The 15,504-nt window shown below is 48.9% G+C and overlaps 2 protein-coding genes across 2 annotated transcripts; one reads left to right on the top strand and one right to left on the bottom strand.

Annotated features, from left to right (window-relative positions):
• Positions 1 to 22: 22 nt before the first annotated feature.
• Positions 23 to 7,435, bottom strand: COQ9 (coenzyme Q9). The gene is made up of 9 exons (XM_054640569.2): positions 7,328 to 7,435; positions 6,464 to 6,635; positions 5,749 to 5,884; positions 5,250 to 5,392; positions 4,902 to 4,986; positions 3,557 to 3,661; positions 1,819 to 1,974; positions 1,396 to 1,449; positions 23 to 133 (listed from the first exon to the last, which is right to left on the bottom strand). Exons 1-9 carry the CDS (start codon positions 7,386 to 7,388, stop codon positions 98 to 100), a joined length of 948 nt encoding a protein of 315 aa, XP_054496544.2. The 5' UTR covers positions 7,389 to 7,435; the 3' UTR covers positions 23 to 97.
• On the top strand, positions 7,320 to 14,543 carry CIAPIN1 (cytokine induced apoptosis inhibitor 1). The gene is made up of 9 exons (XM_054640567.2): positions 7,320 to 7,476; positions 9,527 to 9,708; positions 10,004 to 10,156; positions 11,013 to 11,089; positions 11,338 to 11,506; positions 11,715 to 11,788; positions 12,122 to 12,237; positions 12,770 to 12,839; positions 13,337 to 14,543. Exons 2-9 carry the CDS (start codon positions 9,552 to 9,554, stop codon positions 13,445 to 13,447), a joined length of 927 nt encoding a protein of 308 aa, XP_054496542.1. The 5' UTR covers positions 7,320 to 7,476; positions 9,527 to 9,551; the 3' UTR covers positions 13,448 to 14,543.
• Positions 14,544 to 15,504: the final 961 nt, after the last annotated feature.

Here is a 15,504-nt window from a genome sequence, read left to right as displayed (position 1 = left end):
CGCCCGCAATAAGAGTCCGTGCCAGGCTGAGTACGACTTTATTGGTGCCGGGGAAGGGCCGGGCGCGGCCGCTCCGGTGCTCGCCGCCGCCGCTGCCTCACCGGCGCTGGTTCAGCCCCGCCAGGTTCTTGATCTGTGGGCACAGGGAGAACGGGGTTTAGTGCTCCTCTCCCGGGCGGCCGGTCCGAGGGGAGGCCGGTGTGCTACGAGCAGGGATGCGGCGCCGAGAGGCATCTCTGTGGTCTGGGCAAGAACCGAACCGGAGCCACCTCTGGCCACCCCTCGGACCGGAGCCTGCCCTCCCGGTCAGCAGGTTTGGGTTTATTTCTGTGGCCACACAGACCTCGGCAGTGAATTTGTGCTTTTGGGGCATTATTTGGCTCATCCATTTTGCAGAGACCTGCAGGGCTCAGCACTCCTGTACAGGAATGCACCTCGGGACACCCTGCACCTGTGGGAGGTGCGGAATGTGCTCCCCTGTCGGGTATGTACTGGGATGATTCTGCCCTAAAGGCATCTGACCACAGCCCACCCCCCTCAAAATGCACCCAGGTTTATCTGGGCAGTGGATCTGCTGCAGGGACAGACCAACATCAGCACTAGGAGATATCCCGGACCCGAGGGCATTGTGTGGATGTAAAACAGAGCCCGGGGCTTCTCTAGGGGAGGATCCTTTTGGCACATGCAGGTGTGAGAGAGGAGAGAGCCTGAGAGACACCAAATTCCACCACAACTGCAGGGGGAAGGAGGTGGGAGAAATTCTTGACAAGTGCTTCAGCAGTTACAATGTCTAATTTATGTTCCAGCCTACTTGTCCCATAACAAGAAAATCACTTTGTTACTAAATAAAATGGGAGCTGTCCAAAAATAGAATCATAGCGAGGCCCTGAAGCCCTTCAAAGTCACTCCTGGGTACACAAAGGGTTATTTTGTATCCCAAAGGAAGTGCAGTTCCCTGACAGAAAGCAGTCCAGGACACTACCAAGAAGTGGAGGAATTCTTGGAAGAACGCTGAAGTCAAATGAAAGAGCTTGAGGAAGTCACCCTGCTGTGGCTCAGGGCCTGGGGCCACTGACCCTCTGTCAAGATTTCCAGCACAGGGAGAGATCTTGTGACAAACAATGGAGAACAGTTGTATTTATTCTGATCACCTGTCTCTCATCCCTAAATCTCACCCTGCAGCTTCAGACTTAATTTCCTTATGCTCTATTCAAGTTCTTCCACCACAAAACAGTGAACTAACCTCAAACTACCAAGGAAATCACCCTTAAATAAATCTCAGTTATGAAAGATGACAGTTTTTCCATGTTGTTCTCTAGACTGGGGAGGAAAACACCTGCTGACATTCAGGAGCAATTCTGCTCTCACAGCCCTGCTGGTTCCAGCATTACTTACAGTAACTGCAGCTCCCATCAGGCCCTGGACAACAGCTTCTCCAGTGGATTGTACCTGGGAGACACAGGGAGAACACCACATTTTGCTTCCTGCAGTTGCACCTGTGGCCCCCAAACCCAGAGGGAATGCACAACAAACATGTATCTGCCACAGAAAGGTGCTGACAGCACTGCAGACAAGTGGCAGCCACAGACAGTGCACATGGAAGGGGTTTCCTGGGATGTCTCCTAACTACTGGGACAATCTGACAAAGAAGGCACCTACATGTCAGTTTACTAAAAACCACATACCCATTTATTGATTTTGAGCTGACAGCAACAAGGGGGTCTCTCAGCAGATGTGCAGGATGGAAAAGCCAGCTGTGCCTGCACATATCCTTGTGGAGAAGGGATATGCTGCATGCACACCTGTCCCCAGGCTTACCTGAGTGGCTGTATTGCTCATGGTCATGGCATCAGCCACTCTGTTCTGCAGGAAGCGCCAGGTGTCCTCGAAGCCAGGGGACGAGTCCTGCATCATGACCAGCTCCGTGGTGTTGTAGATGGCAGTGAGCACTGCCCGCCGAGTGTACCAGTTAAACTGCAGGGCACAGGGGACAGAGAGAGAGCTGTGACCTGAGTGCACATCCAGGGTGCAGAGAACTGCCAGGGAAACCCCACACCCACAGCAAAATCCCTCCCTGTGGGATTTTCTGAGTCCCCCATCGTGGGAGGAATGATGAATCTGACTGCGTGTTCTTAGAAGGCTAATTTATTATTTTATGATCTATATTATATTAAAGAATACTATACTAAATTATACTAAAGAATAGAGAAAGGATACAGACAGAAGGCTAAAAGATACTAATGAAAACTCATGACTCTCTCTTCAGAGTCTGACACAGCTTGGCACTGATTGGTCATTAAGTAAAAACAATTCACATTAAACCAATGAGACCACTACCTGTTGGATAAACAATCTCCAACCACATTCCAAAGCAGCCAAACACAGGTGATATTATTGTTTTCATTTTTCTCTGAAGCTTCTCAGCTTCCCAGGAGAGAAATCCTGGGCAAGGGGATTTTTCCAGAAAACATGACAGTGACACCTCCCCATATAGAGGAATTTGCCATTTGCAACTGGATCCCTCAGGGCCTCAGACAAAACTCTTTCTGGTCTCTTCCTGTTCCTAAAATCCCACCTGAAGGGGTCTCTGAGGCATGAGAATTCACTGCCTGGCTCCTGGTGTTGGGAAGAGGGATCTGCTGTGAGTGACTTTAAACCCAATTAGTGGGAAAGAGGGAACAGGCTCAGCATCACAGCTTTCCTGGAAAACTCATGCAACCAGTCAGGAGGTGCAAACAAAACACAACTTTAGAACCTCTCCTAATCCCTGCATCAGTGAGACTTTAGGAACAGCTCAGTGCAGACACTGGCTCCAACACGTTGATTTGACTTGCATAACACGTAAGGGACTTTCAGTTCCTGAAGCAATTGTGTTCCTTCAGTTGTCTTCTGGTTTATTCCTTTAATTTTTCTGCTGCCTTATTTATTTTTCACTTCAGTAGCTTCTCTTTTATACACAGATAAAAGAAGGTTATTAAAGTAGTTTGTTAAAATGGTTCATTTAGCTTTTTCCATCTCACCCTACATCTATAAGAATTAAAGTAATTTATTAATTGCTATAATTAAGGTTATAATTTTCTTTTATTTCCTGCCAGAAAGATGAAAGCTTTAATAAGCTACTGGTATTTTTAGGTAGGTTCTTTAAAGGTATTCAAGTCAAGTCTGTAAATGCTATTGCTGGTAGAAGAGAGCTGTTTGACAGACCCACTGCTCACTCACTGAAAACTGGATCAACTTCTCAATCTCAAAATCTCAACAACTTTGTCTGTGTCTTCAAAAAAGAAAAAAGAAGAGCACTTAAGAGCCTAGGAAAGTAGCTCCTTTTAATTTGCACTAATCCCATTGGCAGTAATTTGCATTCAGCCTCAGTGGCTCTTAAGTCTCTTTAGACATTAGACTGTTGTTTACAAGGACCCTTGGGTGCCTCTGAAATACCTTCTTCACTCAACAAATGGGCCATGTGCAGAGGGACTCAGCCCCGCTCCTGTCTGAACCCGTGATTTTACCAAAGTGCTGAGGGGTAGAAGCACCTTGTCCCCACAGCACAAGGACTCACATCTGTGGACTGGTCCCCAGCATAGTGCCAGATATCATCAATCATGCTGGTGAGGAGGGTGAGGCTGGAAGGGATGTTATGTGGGAGCAGCAGGACACTCAGGGCCTGCAAAGGAAACACACACAGAAAGGGGAGCCAAAGAGAGAAGGATCTAACACCAAAGGAGACCAACAGTGCTCTGCCCTGTTATCTTTTCCCTGTTGCTGCTGACTGAGCCTGTCACTTGTCACTCCAGCTCCCAGTGACAAGTCCTACCAGCTCTCTGCAGTCTTTCCAAGCAGCAGGATGTGCAGGGAGCACACAGTGTGGCTCAGCAGGATGTGCAGGGAGCACACAGCGTGGCTCAGTAAGTGGCACACTAAGTTCAGGCCTCAGCCTGTACAGGCCTGAAAGATCCCTGCTCAGTTCAAACATCCCTGTGCTGTCTCTCCTGAGCTGCCTCTCCAGCATAGAAACATCAGAGCCTGAGCTGACTCACACTGTGCTGTGCCCCTGTGGGCAGGGAGTCACATCTCTCATTTCTCTGGATTTGACTTTGAACTCAGAGCTGCAACCAAGGGCAGAACAGCGCCAGCCATAATGGCCCTGCTGGGATCCTGCAGCCTTTGAACGTAATCACACAGTGCCAGGAGAGACACAAACCACCCACATCCTTCACAGGGCAAATTATGCTAATCTGAAAGAAGAACGTGAAGCCTGTACTCTCCCTCTGTGCATGGGGTGCAGGATTCAGCTGCCCAGAGGCCAGCAGTGGCTCTGGACAGAGGCTGACCTCACAGCAATCTTTGCAGCCCAAGATTAGGAACTCTCTGCTGGTCACTGTAGCCACAATTCAACTCCCTTCCCACTGTGGGAAGAATGGCTTGAGAGTTAAATCTGAATTTAGAAGCATGGAGCCCTCCCAGTTCAGCTCTACCCTCAGGCTGCCAGGGGTCTGCAGTCACACACTGGAAGGACAGTTCCCTGCAGCAAAGCAGTTCTGCATTTCCAGGTGTGAGGTGATCCCGGTGCAGCCACAACAACGCTGCACAGAGCCTGACTCGCAGTGACCCTGCAAACAGGACTGAGCAGAGACACAGTAACCAATCCCCTGGGGAGGCCAGATGGGTGGAGGGAACAACAGAGAGCTCTGCCTTTCCAGAACTGCGAGAAACAGTTGCTCTAAGGTCACCTTTAACTGCCTCCTTCCAAGGCTGCTCTCCTCCTGAAGGCTACTAATCATCTGAAAGCAGCCAGGGCTTCATTTACTACCTTGAACTAATCTGGTGGAGAGACTGTGTTGAAAGTCACAGGGTGTTTAAAGTGCACACACACAAAAGAGACAATGCTGATATTACTTTTATACCTGGGGCCATTTCTCAATATATGGAATCAGCATCCTCAGTCTGGCTTCCACAGCATCTCTCAGGAATTCATCTATAGGCTTCTTCCTGAGTAAGGAAAAAAATTAGGAAGAATATCCAAGTTAAACTCAATTCTGATCTTGAAAGATCAATCTCTACCTGGCTGAGCAATAGATAAGGAAAGTATTATATATCCTTCATGCCTTTGGTCCTAGTCTGTATCTGGGAAGATGGTTTTATTTGGGTAAATTATACTTTTAATTTAAAGCATCTGTGTTCCAGGTGGCCTCTCTGTCTACCCAGCTCCCAAAATCTGCAAAGGAAGACATTTGTTCACACCCAGTACTCACTCTGCTCTACCCAGCTGCACTAGCTTCTGCTCATTCTTCAGCAGCTCAGACAATTTGGTGTTGCACTCAGACACAAAGTGCAGGATCAGTTCACTTCCATCACTGTGAAACAGCCCTGCTGCAGCAACAGAGAGGCCCAGGGTCTGGAGGGAAGAAGAGAGAAGCACAGACCAGGTCAGACACAGCTAAGCAGAATCCACCTAGAAAAAAGTTGTATTTATTTTGTGAAAGACATTATGTGAGTTTAAACAAAGCAACACTGCATTAAAAAATATTTCCTAGTCACATTCTCTCTTTAGGATTCACTACTCTACACAGTGCCTCAGTCTAACTCTGAAGGGGTTATCCTGTAGCAGCTGGGTTTCATTCCTGCCCAGTAGCGTTTGCTGACTAGGGTGCATCGCCCAAGAGTATGTGGGGGAAGCATGCAGGCCTGGCTGTCTCTGCACTTCAGCTCCATCCAGTTTTCAACTGGTTTGTTGCTTCTCTCCCCACATACCTTGGCTCCCTCTGCAATGGCCTCTGCAGTCCAGCCATGCTCAGGCACAAACTCCAGCGCCGCTGTGAGGATTCGATGCTGCAGCTGCTCCTCGCTCTCATAGTCCTCAGACTCCTGGCCGCCCTGGCCAGTGTAACTATGAGAAGGTATTGTTACAGTGAGGGGAGTGTCACCACCAAACACAGAGCCCTGGGCTCTGCCACTCACTCGCTGACACCAGGCACATTTTGAGACCTGCTTAGTATCAATCTGGCCTCCTCCAGTAAAATCCTTCCCTGTCCAGAAAAATGATTCTTAATGAACCTTTGCTAAGAGAGAAGAGGAAAATAAGGGAAGGAGGGCTCAATGGAGATGGAGACCAATCAGCCCCACATTCCCCTCCTTTACAGAAAACTAAACTATAACCTTTTCCAACATGGGCTTTATACTATGGGCATATGGACAACATATGGTCCCTGTTTTTTTAGATTCACACAAAAATCCAGAAGCAAAGACTAGAGTTTTATAGACAAGAGTTTCCCTACTGAAAACAAGCCCCATACTGTTTCCATGGTGGAATTTGCACGATCACAGCAAACCAGCTCTCCAGCTGCTGCAGTCTGGCACTCCTTAACTCTGGATCTCACAGTCTTCCAGTTTCAGATGTGAGGTTCAGGAAAGCAAAAGCCCTCCAATCCCTCTTGGTGGGACAGTGCTAGAAGGAGTTGTGGGTTACCTGGGGTAAGGGCCCTGAGGTTTCTGTTCAGGCTGGTGACCAGCTGGAGGTGAATCAAAGTGCTGCTGGGAGGAAGATGCCCATGGCTCCTTCTTGTGCTCATCGGAGGGTGCCCTCAGCGCGGCCGAGGCCTGGAGAGCGCAGAGTGGTGGGTACTGCGGGCACCTGACCACTGCAAGGGAAACCAAGAGTCAGCATCTCCTTCCCACACCAGGAAAATCAAGGTGGGGAGAGTTGTGGTGAATGCAGCTGAAAAGAACACAAATTCACAGTGTCTTTTTTTGTGCTTCTGTTAAGTGCCACTCTCAGCTGAGCTCATGTCTATGTGAAAACAGCAAAAATGTTTTGTGAGGGAAAGGGCAGTGCAAATGGCACGTATTGCAAATTGTTTCCCAATCTCGGACTGGAAACCAGGCACCCAAACATGCCCTCTCCACATTTTGGTCCCTGATTAAGGTGCTGCCCTCCGAGCAGGGGAGATAAGGCAAGACTCGGGAGCTGAAGAGCCCCGACAGACACCACACGCTAATCACTGAGTGATTACTCAATGACACTCTGGGAGAACTTTTAATTTAGCTGCTGGTTTTTAGATTTGGGTTTCTTTTAAAAGATAAATTGGGTTTCACGGCCCACGCTTCTAACGAAAACCACCACCAACCAACCAACCAACCAACCCCTCATTCAAACACACCAGCTCAGAGCCCGCCTCACTTCCCTCACGCCCCTCGTGCCCTTCACCTCACCTTGCCCCGCCCCGCCCCGCCCCGATCGCCGGGGGGCGCGCACGGGGGCGCGCACGGAAGCGCGCTCCCCCCTTCCTTCCCTCCCCGCCCCGCGTCCCGGGCGCGCCCCCCCGCCCCTCACCCGCGCGCCGTGCCCGCCACAGCCGCCAGCCCGCGCGCCGCAGCCCGCCCGCCGCCGCCATCTTGGAAGCGGGCAGAGCGCGATGACGTCACAGTGACGGCGTCAGCCCGGGACGAGCGAGCGGAGCCGAGCGGGCCGGGCCACGGGAGGTGAGCGGCGTGAGACCGGGCTGGCGCTGCCCCTTTTTCCCCTTAAAAATCTTTTCTGATTCTGAGACTTTCTCTGAAGCGCTGAGGGTGTGGGTGGGGTGTACTTTGTGCGTGTGTGCCTTTAAGTAATTCCTTCACGAAATTTTCTCATGTTTCCTGTCCTTGCTGCCGCTGAACCGTCCCTGCTTGGTGACCGAGAGGTTTATTGCGCCCGTTCCCCCTGATCTTAATATGCGCACCCGCTGTAGGGCCCGCAGCCTTGCGCCGCCGGAGCGTCCCGGGCCTGCCGGGAGCCGGAGCATTTCCAGGCCGCCGGGAGCCGGAGTGTTCCAGGCCCGCCGGGAGCCGGAGCCTTCCTGGCACGCTGGCAGCCAGAGAGTTCCCGGTCCGCTGGGATCTGGAGCATTTCCAGGCCGTCGGCACCCGGAGCATTTCCAGCCCACCGGGAGCCGGAGCGTTCCCGGGACGCTGGAATCTGGCTGTGCTGCGTCAGGAGGCTGTAGTTTACAGCCCTGGAATGGTTTGGGTTGGAAAGGACTGTCAGGATCATCCCATTCCACCACAGCAGCTTTCTGATCTATCTTTCTGACCTGCGCTATTGTTTAACCCCTTTCCTTGGCCTGTTCCTCAGGGACTGTGAAATGTGTGTGACATGGAGATAAGGGCCCCTCCTCCGCGGCCTCCTCGCCGCATCCCAGGGAGGTGGTGCTGCTGTTGATGCAGTTTGGGCTCTGATTGATCTTGCAAGGTCATCGCCTGCTGTTCAGAGAGGAAGCTGTGACTTCAGGTTTATCTTTCCCACCTTAGCCTTGCAGCTTAGGTGTCTTTTGAGATTTTCAGCCTTCTTCTTGGGAAAGGTGACTTTTTAATGGGATTAATATGTGTGATTACAAATGTTACTGTCTGCTGTAGCTGCTTAGCTTGCGTCACACATGCAGAACCAGCTGTGAGGTGTTACAACCTGTAGTATACATCCAAGGTGTATATTCCCTACTGGGTTTGTACTGTGGTTGTTTTAGTGTGAATTCCTACCACAGTAGCTCAGAAAAAGCACACATTGTCCCATTCTGAACTTGTTGGCAGTTTCCAGGAGGGAGGGGGAGTCCACAGTGCACAGAGCCAGAGGAACTGTGGGTGAAAATCCACTCCCCATCTCACTGCAGTTAAATTTGGTACAGCATATCCATGAGCTGTGCTTCAGTGACAATGTGGTGGCAGTAAGGCATTGCCCAGGATGTGTGATGTAGCAGTTCCTGGTACAGACCTTGCTTACAGCTGTCTCTCCAGAAATAGGTGTTTTGTTTCCAGGTAATTGAAAACAAACTGGCAACTGTTCTGGTCAGCAGTGCTCTCTGTTCTCTGTGGTTGTGTTAAATTAGGAAGAAAATAGGTTTGTGTTGGATAGAGGAAAGAGGGGAGGTCACGGGGTTCAGTAGCTGGTGCTGCTGTGAGAACAGGTGATGATGGGATACTATTGCCATACAAGGAATACAATCTCACATAAAAGATCAGTGGAGACAGCTTTCTCAAAACTCACTGCACATTCTGTTCTGCTCCTCCCTCCCACTAATTTGCTCACCCAGTGCCACCAATCCTAACGGTGGGAAGAGCCTCAATCTGGAATGCTGGGAATGCTGAAAGTTACTTTCTTCTTCTCATGTACTGCATAAGTAAACTCTGCTAGGTCCTGTTTGAAGTAGGAGACACAAGGCAGTGTTTAATGTCAAATAGCTGTCACTGCTCAGGAAATCCACAAATCCTGTGTTTGTCTTATTCAGATTTTTAAGGAAAGCAGGTACGTTTTTTTGTTATTTCATTGGTTTCTTTAAAGCATGGCTTGCAGTCTCCCAGCAATGAACTGGAGAGAAACTGAATTATGCCCTGAAGTGTAGCTCTTTCTTCATGTTCTGCTAACGCTCAGTTTGTGGCAACTTTGTGTTACCCATTTCCAGAAAATTACCCCCACTTATTAAAACAACTCAGCTAATTAAGTCACAGTCCACAGAGGTTCGTGCTGTGTTTGGCACTTACCCTTCCCCTCTCTCCCCAGCCCTGCCAGGTTTGCTGCTGCTACAATGGGCGAGTACGGATTGGCTCCGGGCCAGCGCGTGGCCATCATCTGGGACAGCTCCTCGCCCGTCGAAGCCCTGAAGGATTTGGTGGATAAAGTCCAGGCACTGGTGGGAGCTGATAATCACATCTCTGTGGAAAATGTTAACCAGCTGCCTCTGTGTAAGAATGAGCTTAATTTTTCACTGTTTCCTTAAAAGGGAGAGGGTTCTGCTGCTGTGTGAACCAAAACCTTCCTACTTTGGGAGTCAGCACTTAGACCATTGTTAGCACCTGCTGCTGCCTCTTACCTGGGCAGTACAGCAGGGGAAGTGATACACCTTGGCTGTGCTTCTAAGATTGGTGTCTTTGATCAGTTCCTGCTGTTGTACTCAAGCATGAGGGATGAGGGAGGTGGAACTGGTGTTTTAAGCTGTGTGTACACGTTCAATGGTGCCATCTTGCTCTTTCTTCCCAGCGGCTCACAGGAAGTCCAGTTTCGATGTAATCCTCTCTGGCATGGTACCAGGCAGTGCAGCACAGCACAGTGTGGAGCTCCTGGCAGAAGTAGCTCGGATACTTAAGCCAGGGGGCCGTGTCCTGCTGAAAGAACCCGTGGTTACAGAGTCAGGTGAGAGAATCTTGCTTCCATGGCAACATAGCATTTCTCGTGAGGATTAGGCTGAAATAGAAAGGACAGGAACCCCGATCAACATGGAGAGATTTTCATTCTCCTGACACCCTAACTCAAGTCACAAGGCTTTTATCCTGTGCCTATGCTGGTATCCATCAGAGATGTTTGCAGTCAGTCTCCTATCAAAAAAGCAGGATGGGCTTGTTCCTAAACTACACTGAAAAGCTTCAGTGACCGCTATTTTCTCCTCAGGGTGCAGTGTTAAGTAGTTGCAGATGTTGTGTTTCTGAGGAGCTTCTGAAGTGGTTTTAAAAACAGGTGACAGATGCTGAAGAGATTGCCTCATAAGTCCATTGAGAAATAGTTATCCAGGAAAGGTTAAAAGTCTTTGGACTGAGTTTTAGGAGAAAAGCCAGAGCACTTGCCATGGGACAGCTGGAGGAGCCATGAGAAGGCAAACACAAGATGATTTGTTAATGTAGTGTGTTCATTTAGGAGTCCATGTTTTGAAAACTTCATGAGTAGTTTAACAGGTAAAAATGTTGGGGAGGGAGTTTGTTTGGGGTTTGGGGATTTGTTAAAATCTTTTTTTGATGGGTATTGATTGGATTGAGAAATGTTTTGGCATATATAGAACATATTTGGAGCTAGAATGGCTTTGTGACCCCACACTGTTATTCTAATGAACAAGCTGCTGCTGTTTTTTCTGGTTTGTTCTGTTGCCTAGAAAAGGCCCAATTTTGGTGCAGAAGTTTGGCTCGAGTACTTCCCTCTAAAGTTCTTGCTCTTTCAGGTTTCTCAGTGAGGTGTATTCTTGTTCTTGCCTTCTACTCTCTGCTTTTGTGTCTTGCAGGAAACAATACCAAAATCAAGACAGCATCCAAGCTCCTCACAACTCTGACTCTCTCTGGGTTGGTGGAAGTGAAGGAGGTAGGGGTGTGTTTACCATTTCCAGAAATGCCCTTGGGCAGTTACCTGGGAATTTGTTGGGTGATGAGGGTTTTAGCTACCCTGGTTTGCTTGTAAATGTGCATGGCCACTGCCTGGCACAAACTTTGGATAGTCAGCATAGTGGTTTTCTTTAGGATTGAAAATACTGACTGTCTGTTCACTGGGGTGCTGGGCTTGGTTAAAATAAAGGGTTCTGCATAAGGTTAACCTAAAATCTTTCTTGGCAGCTACAAAAGGAAGCACTGACCCCAGAGGAGGCCCAGTCTGTTGGAGAACATCTGGGTTACCAAGGCAATGACCTTCTCATTATTCAGATAGAAGGCAGGAAGCCCAATTTCGAAGTGGGATCCTCAAGTCAGCTCAAACTTTCCTTTGCCAAGAAGCCTGGTCCTTCAGGTGAGGAGTGGTGCATGCTGAATATCTGGATTTGCTGGCTTTCAGTGACAGGCATCACTTGCAACAGGAAGACAGTTCCCAAGCAGGGAGTGCTACAGTAAAAAGCTATGAAATGGGGCTTTCCAAAGTTGCTTGAACTCTTTATTTTTTGGAGTACATGGGGCAAAGGGTGGAATAACTACTATTTCTTCCTTTGTTTTGGCTCCAGCAAAACCCCATGTGGACCCAGCTGCTGCCAAGCTGTGGACACTGTCTGCCAATGATATGAATGATGAAGAGATGGTAAGTGGTTTTGTTTTCTTTGTGAGGCTTTGCTGTTCCTTCTCTCTCTCCATTCTTTCCTATTCTACATACTTTCAGTCATGCCTCTTAGGAAGCTTTACAACTTCAGAGGTAGAAAAACCTCCCTAGGGCAAAACAGCTCATCTCTTTCATGGGGTCTGGAGAGCTCAGTGATGTGGTGGGGGCAGAGAGGAGACAGGGATAAGAGAGCAGAGCTGCAGCACTTTAATGCCAGTGTACAGATAATACCATTTCTTTGAATGTAACTCACCAGTGTCATTCCCTACTGAAAAGTCCATTTCCTGCATTTTGTCTCCCATGGTGTGTTTTCAGGATCTTTTGGACTCTGACGAGCTGTTGGATTCAGAGGATTTGAAAAAGCCAGATCCATCATCCCTCAGAGCTCCATCCTGCAATGAAAAGGGCAAAAAGAAAGCCTGCAAGAACTGGTCAGTGCTGGAATTCATGGATCAGTGAACCTTTCAACTGCAGCATTAAACTCTTAAGAGTTGGAGGGATTTAAAAAGTTTGTAGCCAATTTTCTGTTCTTCAAAGTCTAACTCTCTTAGTTCATGTCCTTTCTTATCTTAATTACTGGAATGTAAATCCAAATACAGTGAGAATTGACCTGTGACAGCTACAAATTATCACAATGGTGTATATTATCAACAGCCATCTTGGAGGTGGCTGCATAGCTTGTGCAGCTTGCCTAAAACCCTGGTTTCTCACATTGCAAGGAGAAACAGCACATGTAGCATGTGCTGTAGTGTCATTTCCCACTCAGTTTAAACTTGAGGAGTGTTTCAACACTTGTTACACAAACTGTGGTGTTGAAGAGCAAAGTGAGGAGCGTGAGTCCCAGAGTCAGCTGTGTCGTGTGACAGAGTGAGGGCTGGTGCATGTGAGCAGGGCTGGCACAAGTGTTGATGACTCATGACCTTTAAGCAGAAAGATGCAGGTGACTTCTTTGTTTTTCTACAGCACATGTGGCCTGGCTGAAGAACTGGAAAAGGAGAAGAAGGGCTCCCAGCCTAAATCTGCCTGTGGAAATGTAATTAGTAATTTTTGTCTTTATACTATGGTTCTCTGTGTAAGAATTGTGTTCCCTAGTCACTGCAGCCTGAGCTGGATCACTGCTTCCACACACTGCCTGTGCAGCTTCTGCAGAGCTTCAGCCTTTGCCCTGTGCCCATGTGCTTTGTACCAGCACATGCTGTTCTGACTCCTTGGGGCAGTCAGAGTGAGCAGTGACCCTTTCCCTCTCTGCTCATGGCCTAACCAGGGACCTGTCCAGGGAGGGTTGCCCTGTGGGAGCTCAGGGGGCTGCCCCAGCCTGGGCACACCAAGTGGTGTGGAGACTCATTTCTGTGTGAGCCTGCACAGCTCTGCCATCCACACTAACTTGAGAAGGGGGTAGAAGGGAAGCAGTTTCTGTGCTCATAGATGCTGAGGAGCATGACACCTCTTGACCTGGAGAAACCATATCACAGGGGAAGAGACCTGAAAGTGGCACCTGATTACAGACAGTGCTTTTCTTTCCCTTGCCAGTGCTACCTGGGGGATGCATTCCGTTGTGCCAGCTGCCCTTACCTGGGGATGCCTGCCTTCAAGCCTGGGGAGAAGATTCTCCTGCCAGAGAACCAGCTGCACGATGCCTAACAAAGACATGTCCTGCCAAGGACTCTGCTGCTTTTCCATCACTCTGAGGTTCTTCCTGCAGTCCTCATCCTCTCAAACTCTTGCTCTCCAGCCAGTACTCCATATGGGGAGGGGCACTGACACTGCTGTGAGCTCACCACTTGTCATCAGCCTTGGCCTACCTGATCCTCTGGTGACAAGTCACGTATTAGACTTCATGTGACACCTTGTTTTGGCTGACCTGGCTTGATCCTGGACGCTGGCCGTCACAGCGTGTCCCACCAGCAGAGGGAAGTACAGTCACGTGTCAGAGTGTCCTTGTGTGCCTGTGGCATTTCCCATGTCCTACAGCTCTAATTAGTCCTGATTGTCCCTGGTGAATCAGCAGCTCTGGCTCAGCCCCCGGGGTGATGGGCTCCTGCTCTCTTTGAAATTTCAACCTGCAGCCTCTTGTGTGGAGATGGTTCAGCAGCTGTGGCAGGTCAGGAGCAGGGAGTACCCTTTGCAGTGTGTACTCACAGCAGTGTGCATGGGAAAGGCTGGCAGGCATGATGAATTTCCAGGTGTATTGGGAGCCCCTTCCCCCTGCTGTTTTCAGTAAAATGACAAAGATTCAGTCCTACCAAGAACTCGTGCCTTTAAGGCAGGGAGCTGATGAAACAAGATCTGTCTTGTCTCCCCACAGCTTTCAGTCCAACACAATCTGATAACACAAGGGCAAACTGAGACTGTCACCTCTCTTGGTGGTTACCCAAGTGAGTTACCTGCAGTGTCAAATACATAAGAACATAGCAATAACTTAATTTTCCAGATGATCTGTGGTGGCCCTCTGCTCCCTCTCCATGAGATACTATTTATTTGTGTAGTTACTCCTAGTGAAGCATCCTGCAGGTGTGGGATCAGGGTGCTGTTCACATTTGGTGCTGGGCTTGCTTTTCACCTAGGGAGGGGGAGGAGGAAAGCCCACATTCAGTGTCTCAGTGGGGACTGCTTTCTTTGGAGCTCTTGCTCTACAGGATGTGACTTCCTCTTGTGTGCTACCTGAGTTACTAAACTCATGGAGAGGGCTGGGATGAAAGGCTGTTCTGTTCTTGAAATAAAAGTGACCAATAGTAAAGCCTTTGTTTTAAGGCTGGTATTAGTGGTATTCTAAGTGTGTCTCCTTCTACTCAGCATTCAGTGATTTCTTAAACTGTTCAAGTATTAGTTTGCATTCTCCATAAATTGTTCCTCTGAAAACTTGACTTGAATATGTGATATGCACTGGAAACCACAGATGTTAAGTTTCCCTAAGAAAACACCTTTCTGACTGCTCTGGGAATCACACTTGCACTGCCCCAGGCTGTCACTGGTAGGATTGAAACTCCTTCCTTCCAGAGCACAGCTTTACCAGACTCCTCTTTCACTCCTTGCCAGTCCCTGCTTCTGTCATCAGTGAGAACAGCTCCCAAGGGGACAGGATTTGTGTGAAAAACCACCTGTCCAACTAACTTGTAGCTAGTGATTATCCTAGAAGGAAATGGGTAAAAGCTCTGCACACTTACAGCCTTTGGGGGTTATATTGCCATTTTCAGCCTCACTGGTAGTAGAAGATCAGATCTCTTTATGAAGTCTCTGATAAAGGCAGCCCTTACCCTGAGCTCCACTTTCCTCTTGCCCAAACTGGGAGAAGCAGCACTTTTATTTCTCTGCATGAGTCAGTCTTCCTTTTTATGGCCAGCAGAGCTTGGGGGCCAGCAAGGACACATTCTGTGCTCCTGGTATGAAAACCTATTGTGGATGTTCCACCCACCTGCCTTGGGTGCACACAGGGACAAGGAGCCCTCTCCATGTGGAGGAGCTCTCCATAAGGAGAGCATTGTGTTTATTATTGTTTTACCTTCACACAGTTCCTCAAGTGCTTCTGATAGCACCTTTCTGAGAAGTGAAATTTGGAGGCTCAGCTCTGGCCATAGCAGCTGCTTCACCTTTTTAAAAATAACCAATGGGCAAAGATTGCCCCCACCCTTCCTGCCTGCACTGGAGAGGTTGCCTCAGCAAGTTCCTCCAGCAGCCCTGGCTGCCTTTCCCTGCCTCTT

The sequence above is a fragment of the Agelaius phoeniceus genome, chromosome 12 (assembly GCF_051311805.1).
Source record: "Agelaius phoeniceus isolate bAgePho1 chromosome 12, bAgePho1.hap1, whole genome shotgun sequence".
Classification (NCBI taxonomy): Eukaryota; Metazoa; Chordata; class Aves; order Passeriformes; family Icteridae; genus Agelaius; species Agelaius phoeniceus.
The sequence above is the reverse complement of the archived record's forward strand: the minus strand, read 5'-3'. Positions and strand labels throughout refer to the sequence as shown.

What these genes read in the sequence shown, in the direction of transcription:
- COQ9 (XM_054640569.2), bottom strand. Translation starts at nt 7,388, where the DNA reads ATGGCGGCGGCGGGCGGGCTGCGGCGCGCGGGCTGGCGGCTGTGGCGG. An exon ending in GTGGCGGGCACGGCGCGCGG is followed by an intron (nt 6,636 to 7,327) that starts GTGAGGGGCGGG and finishes TTTCCCTTGCAG; the next exon opens with TGGTCAGGTGCCCGCAGTAC. An exon ending in CCATTGCAGAGGGAGCCAAG is followed by an intron (nt 5,393 to 5,748) that starts GTATGTGGGGAG and finishes TCTTCCCTCCAG; the next exon opens with ACCCTGGGCCTCTCTGTTGC.
- CIAPIN1 (XM_054640567.2), top strand. Translation starts at nt 9,552, where the DNA reads ATGGGCGAGTACGGATTGGCTCCGGGCCAGCGCGTGGCCATCATCTGG. An exon ending in ATATGAATGATGAAGAGATG is followed by an intron (nt 11,789 to 12,121) that starts GTAAGTGGTTTT and finishes GTGTGTTTTCAG; the next exon opens with GATCTTTTGGACTCTGACGA. An exon ending in AAGAAAGCCTGCAAGAACTG is followed by an intron (nt 12,238 to 12,769) that starts GTCAGTGCTGGA and finishes GTTTTTCTACAG; the next exon opens with CACATGTGGCCTGGCTGAAG.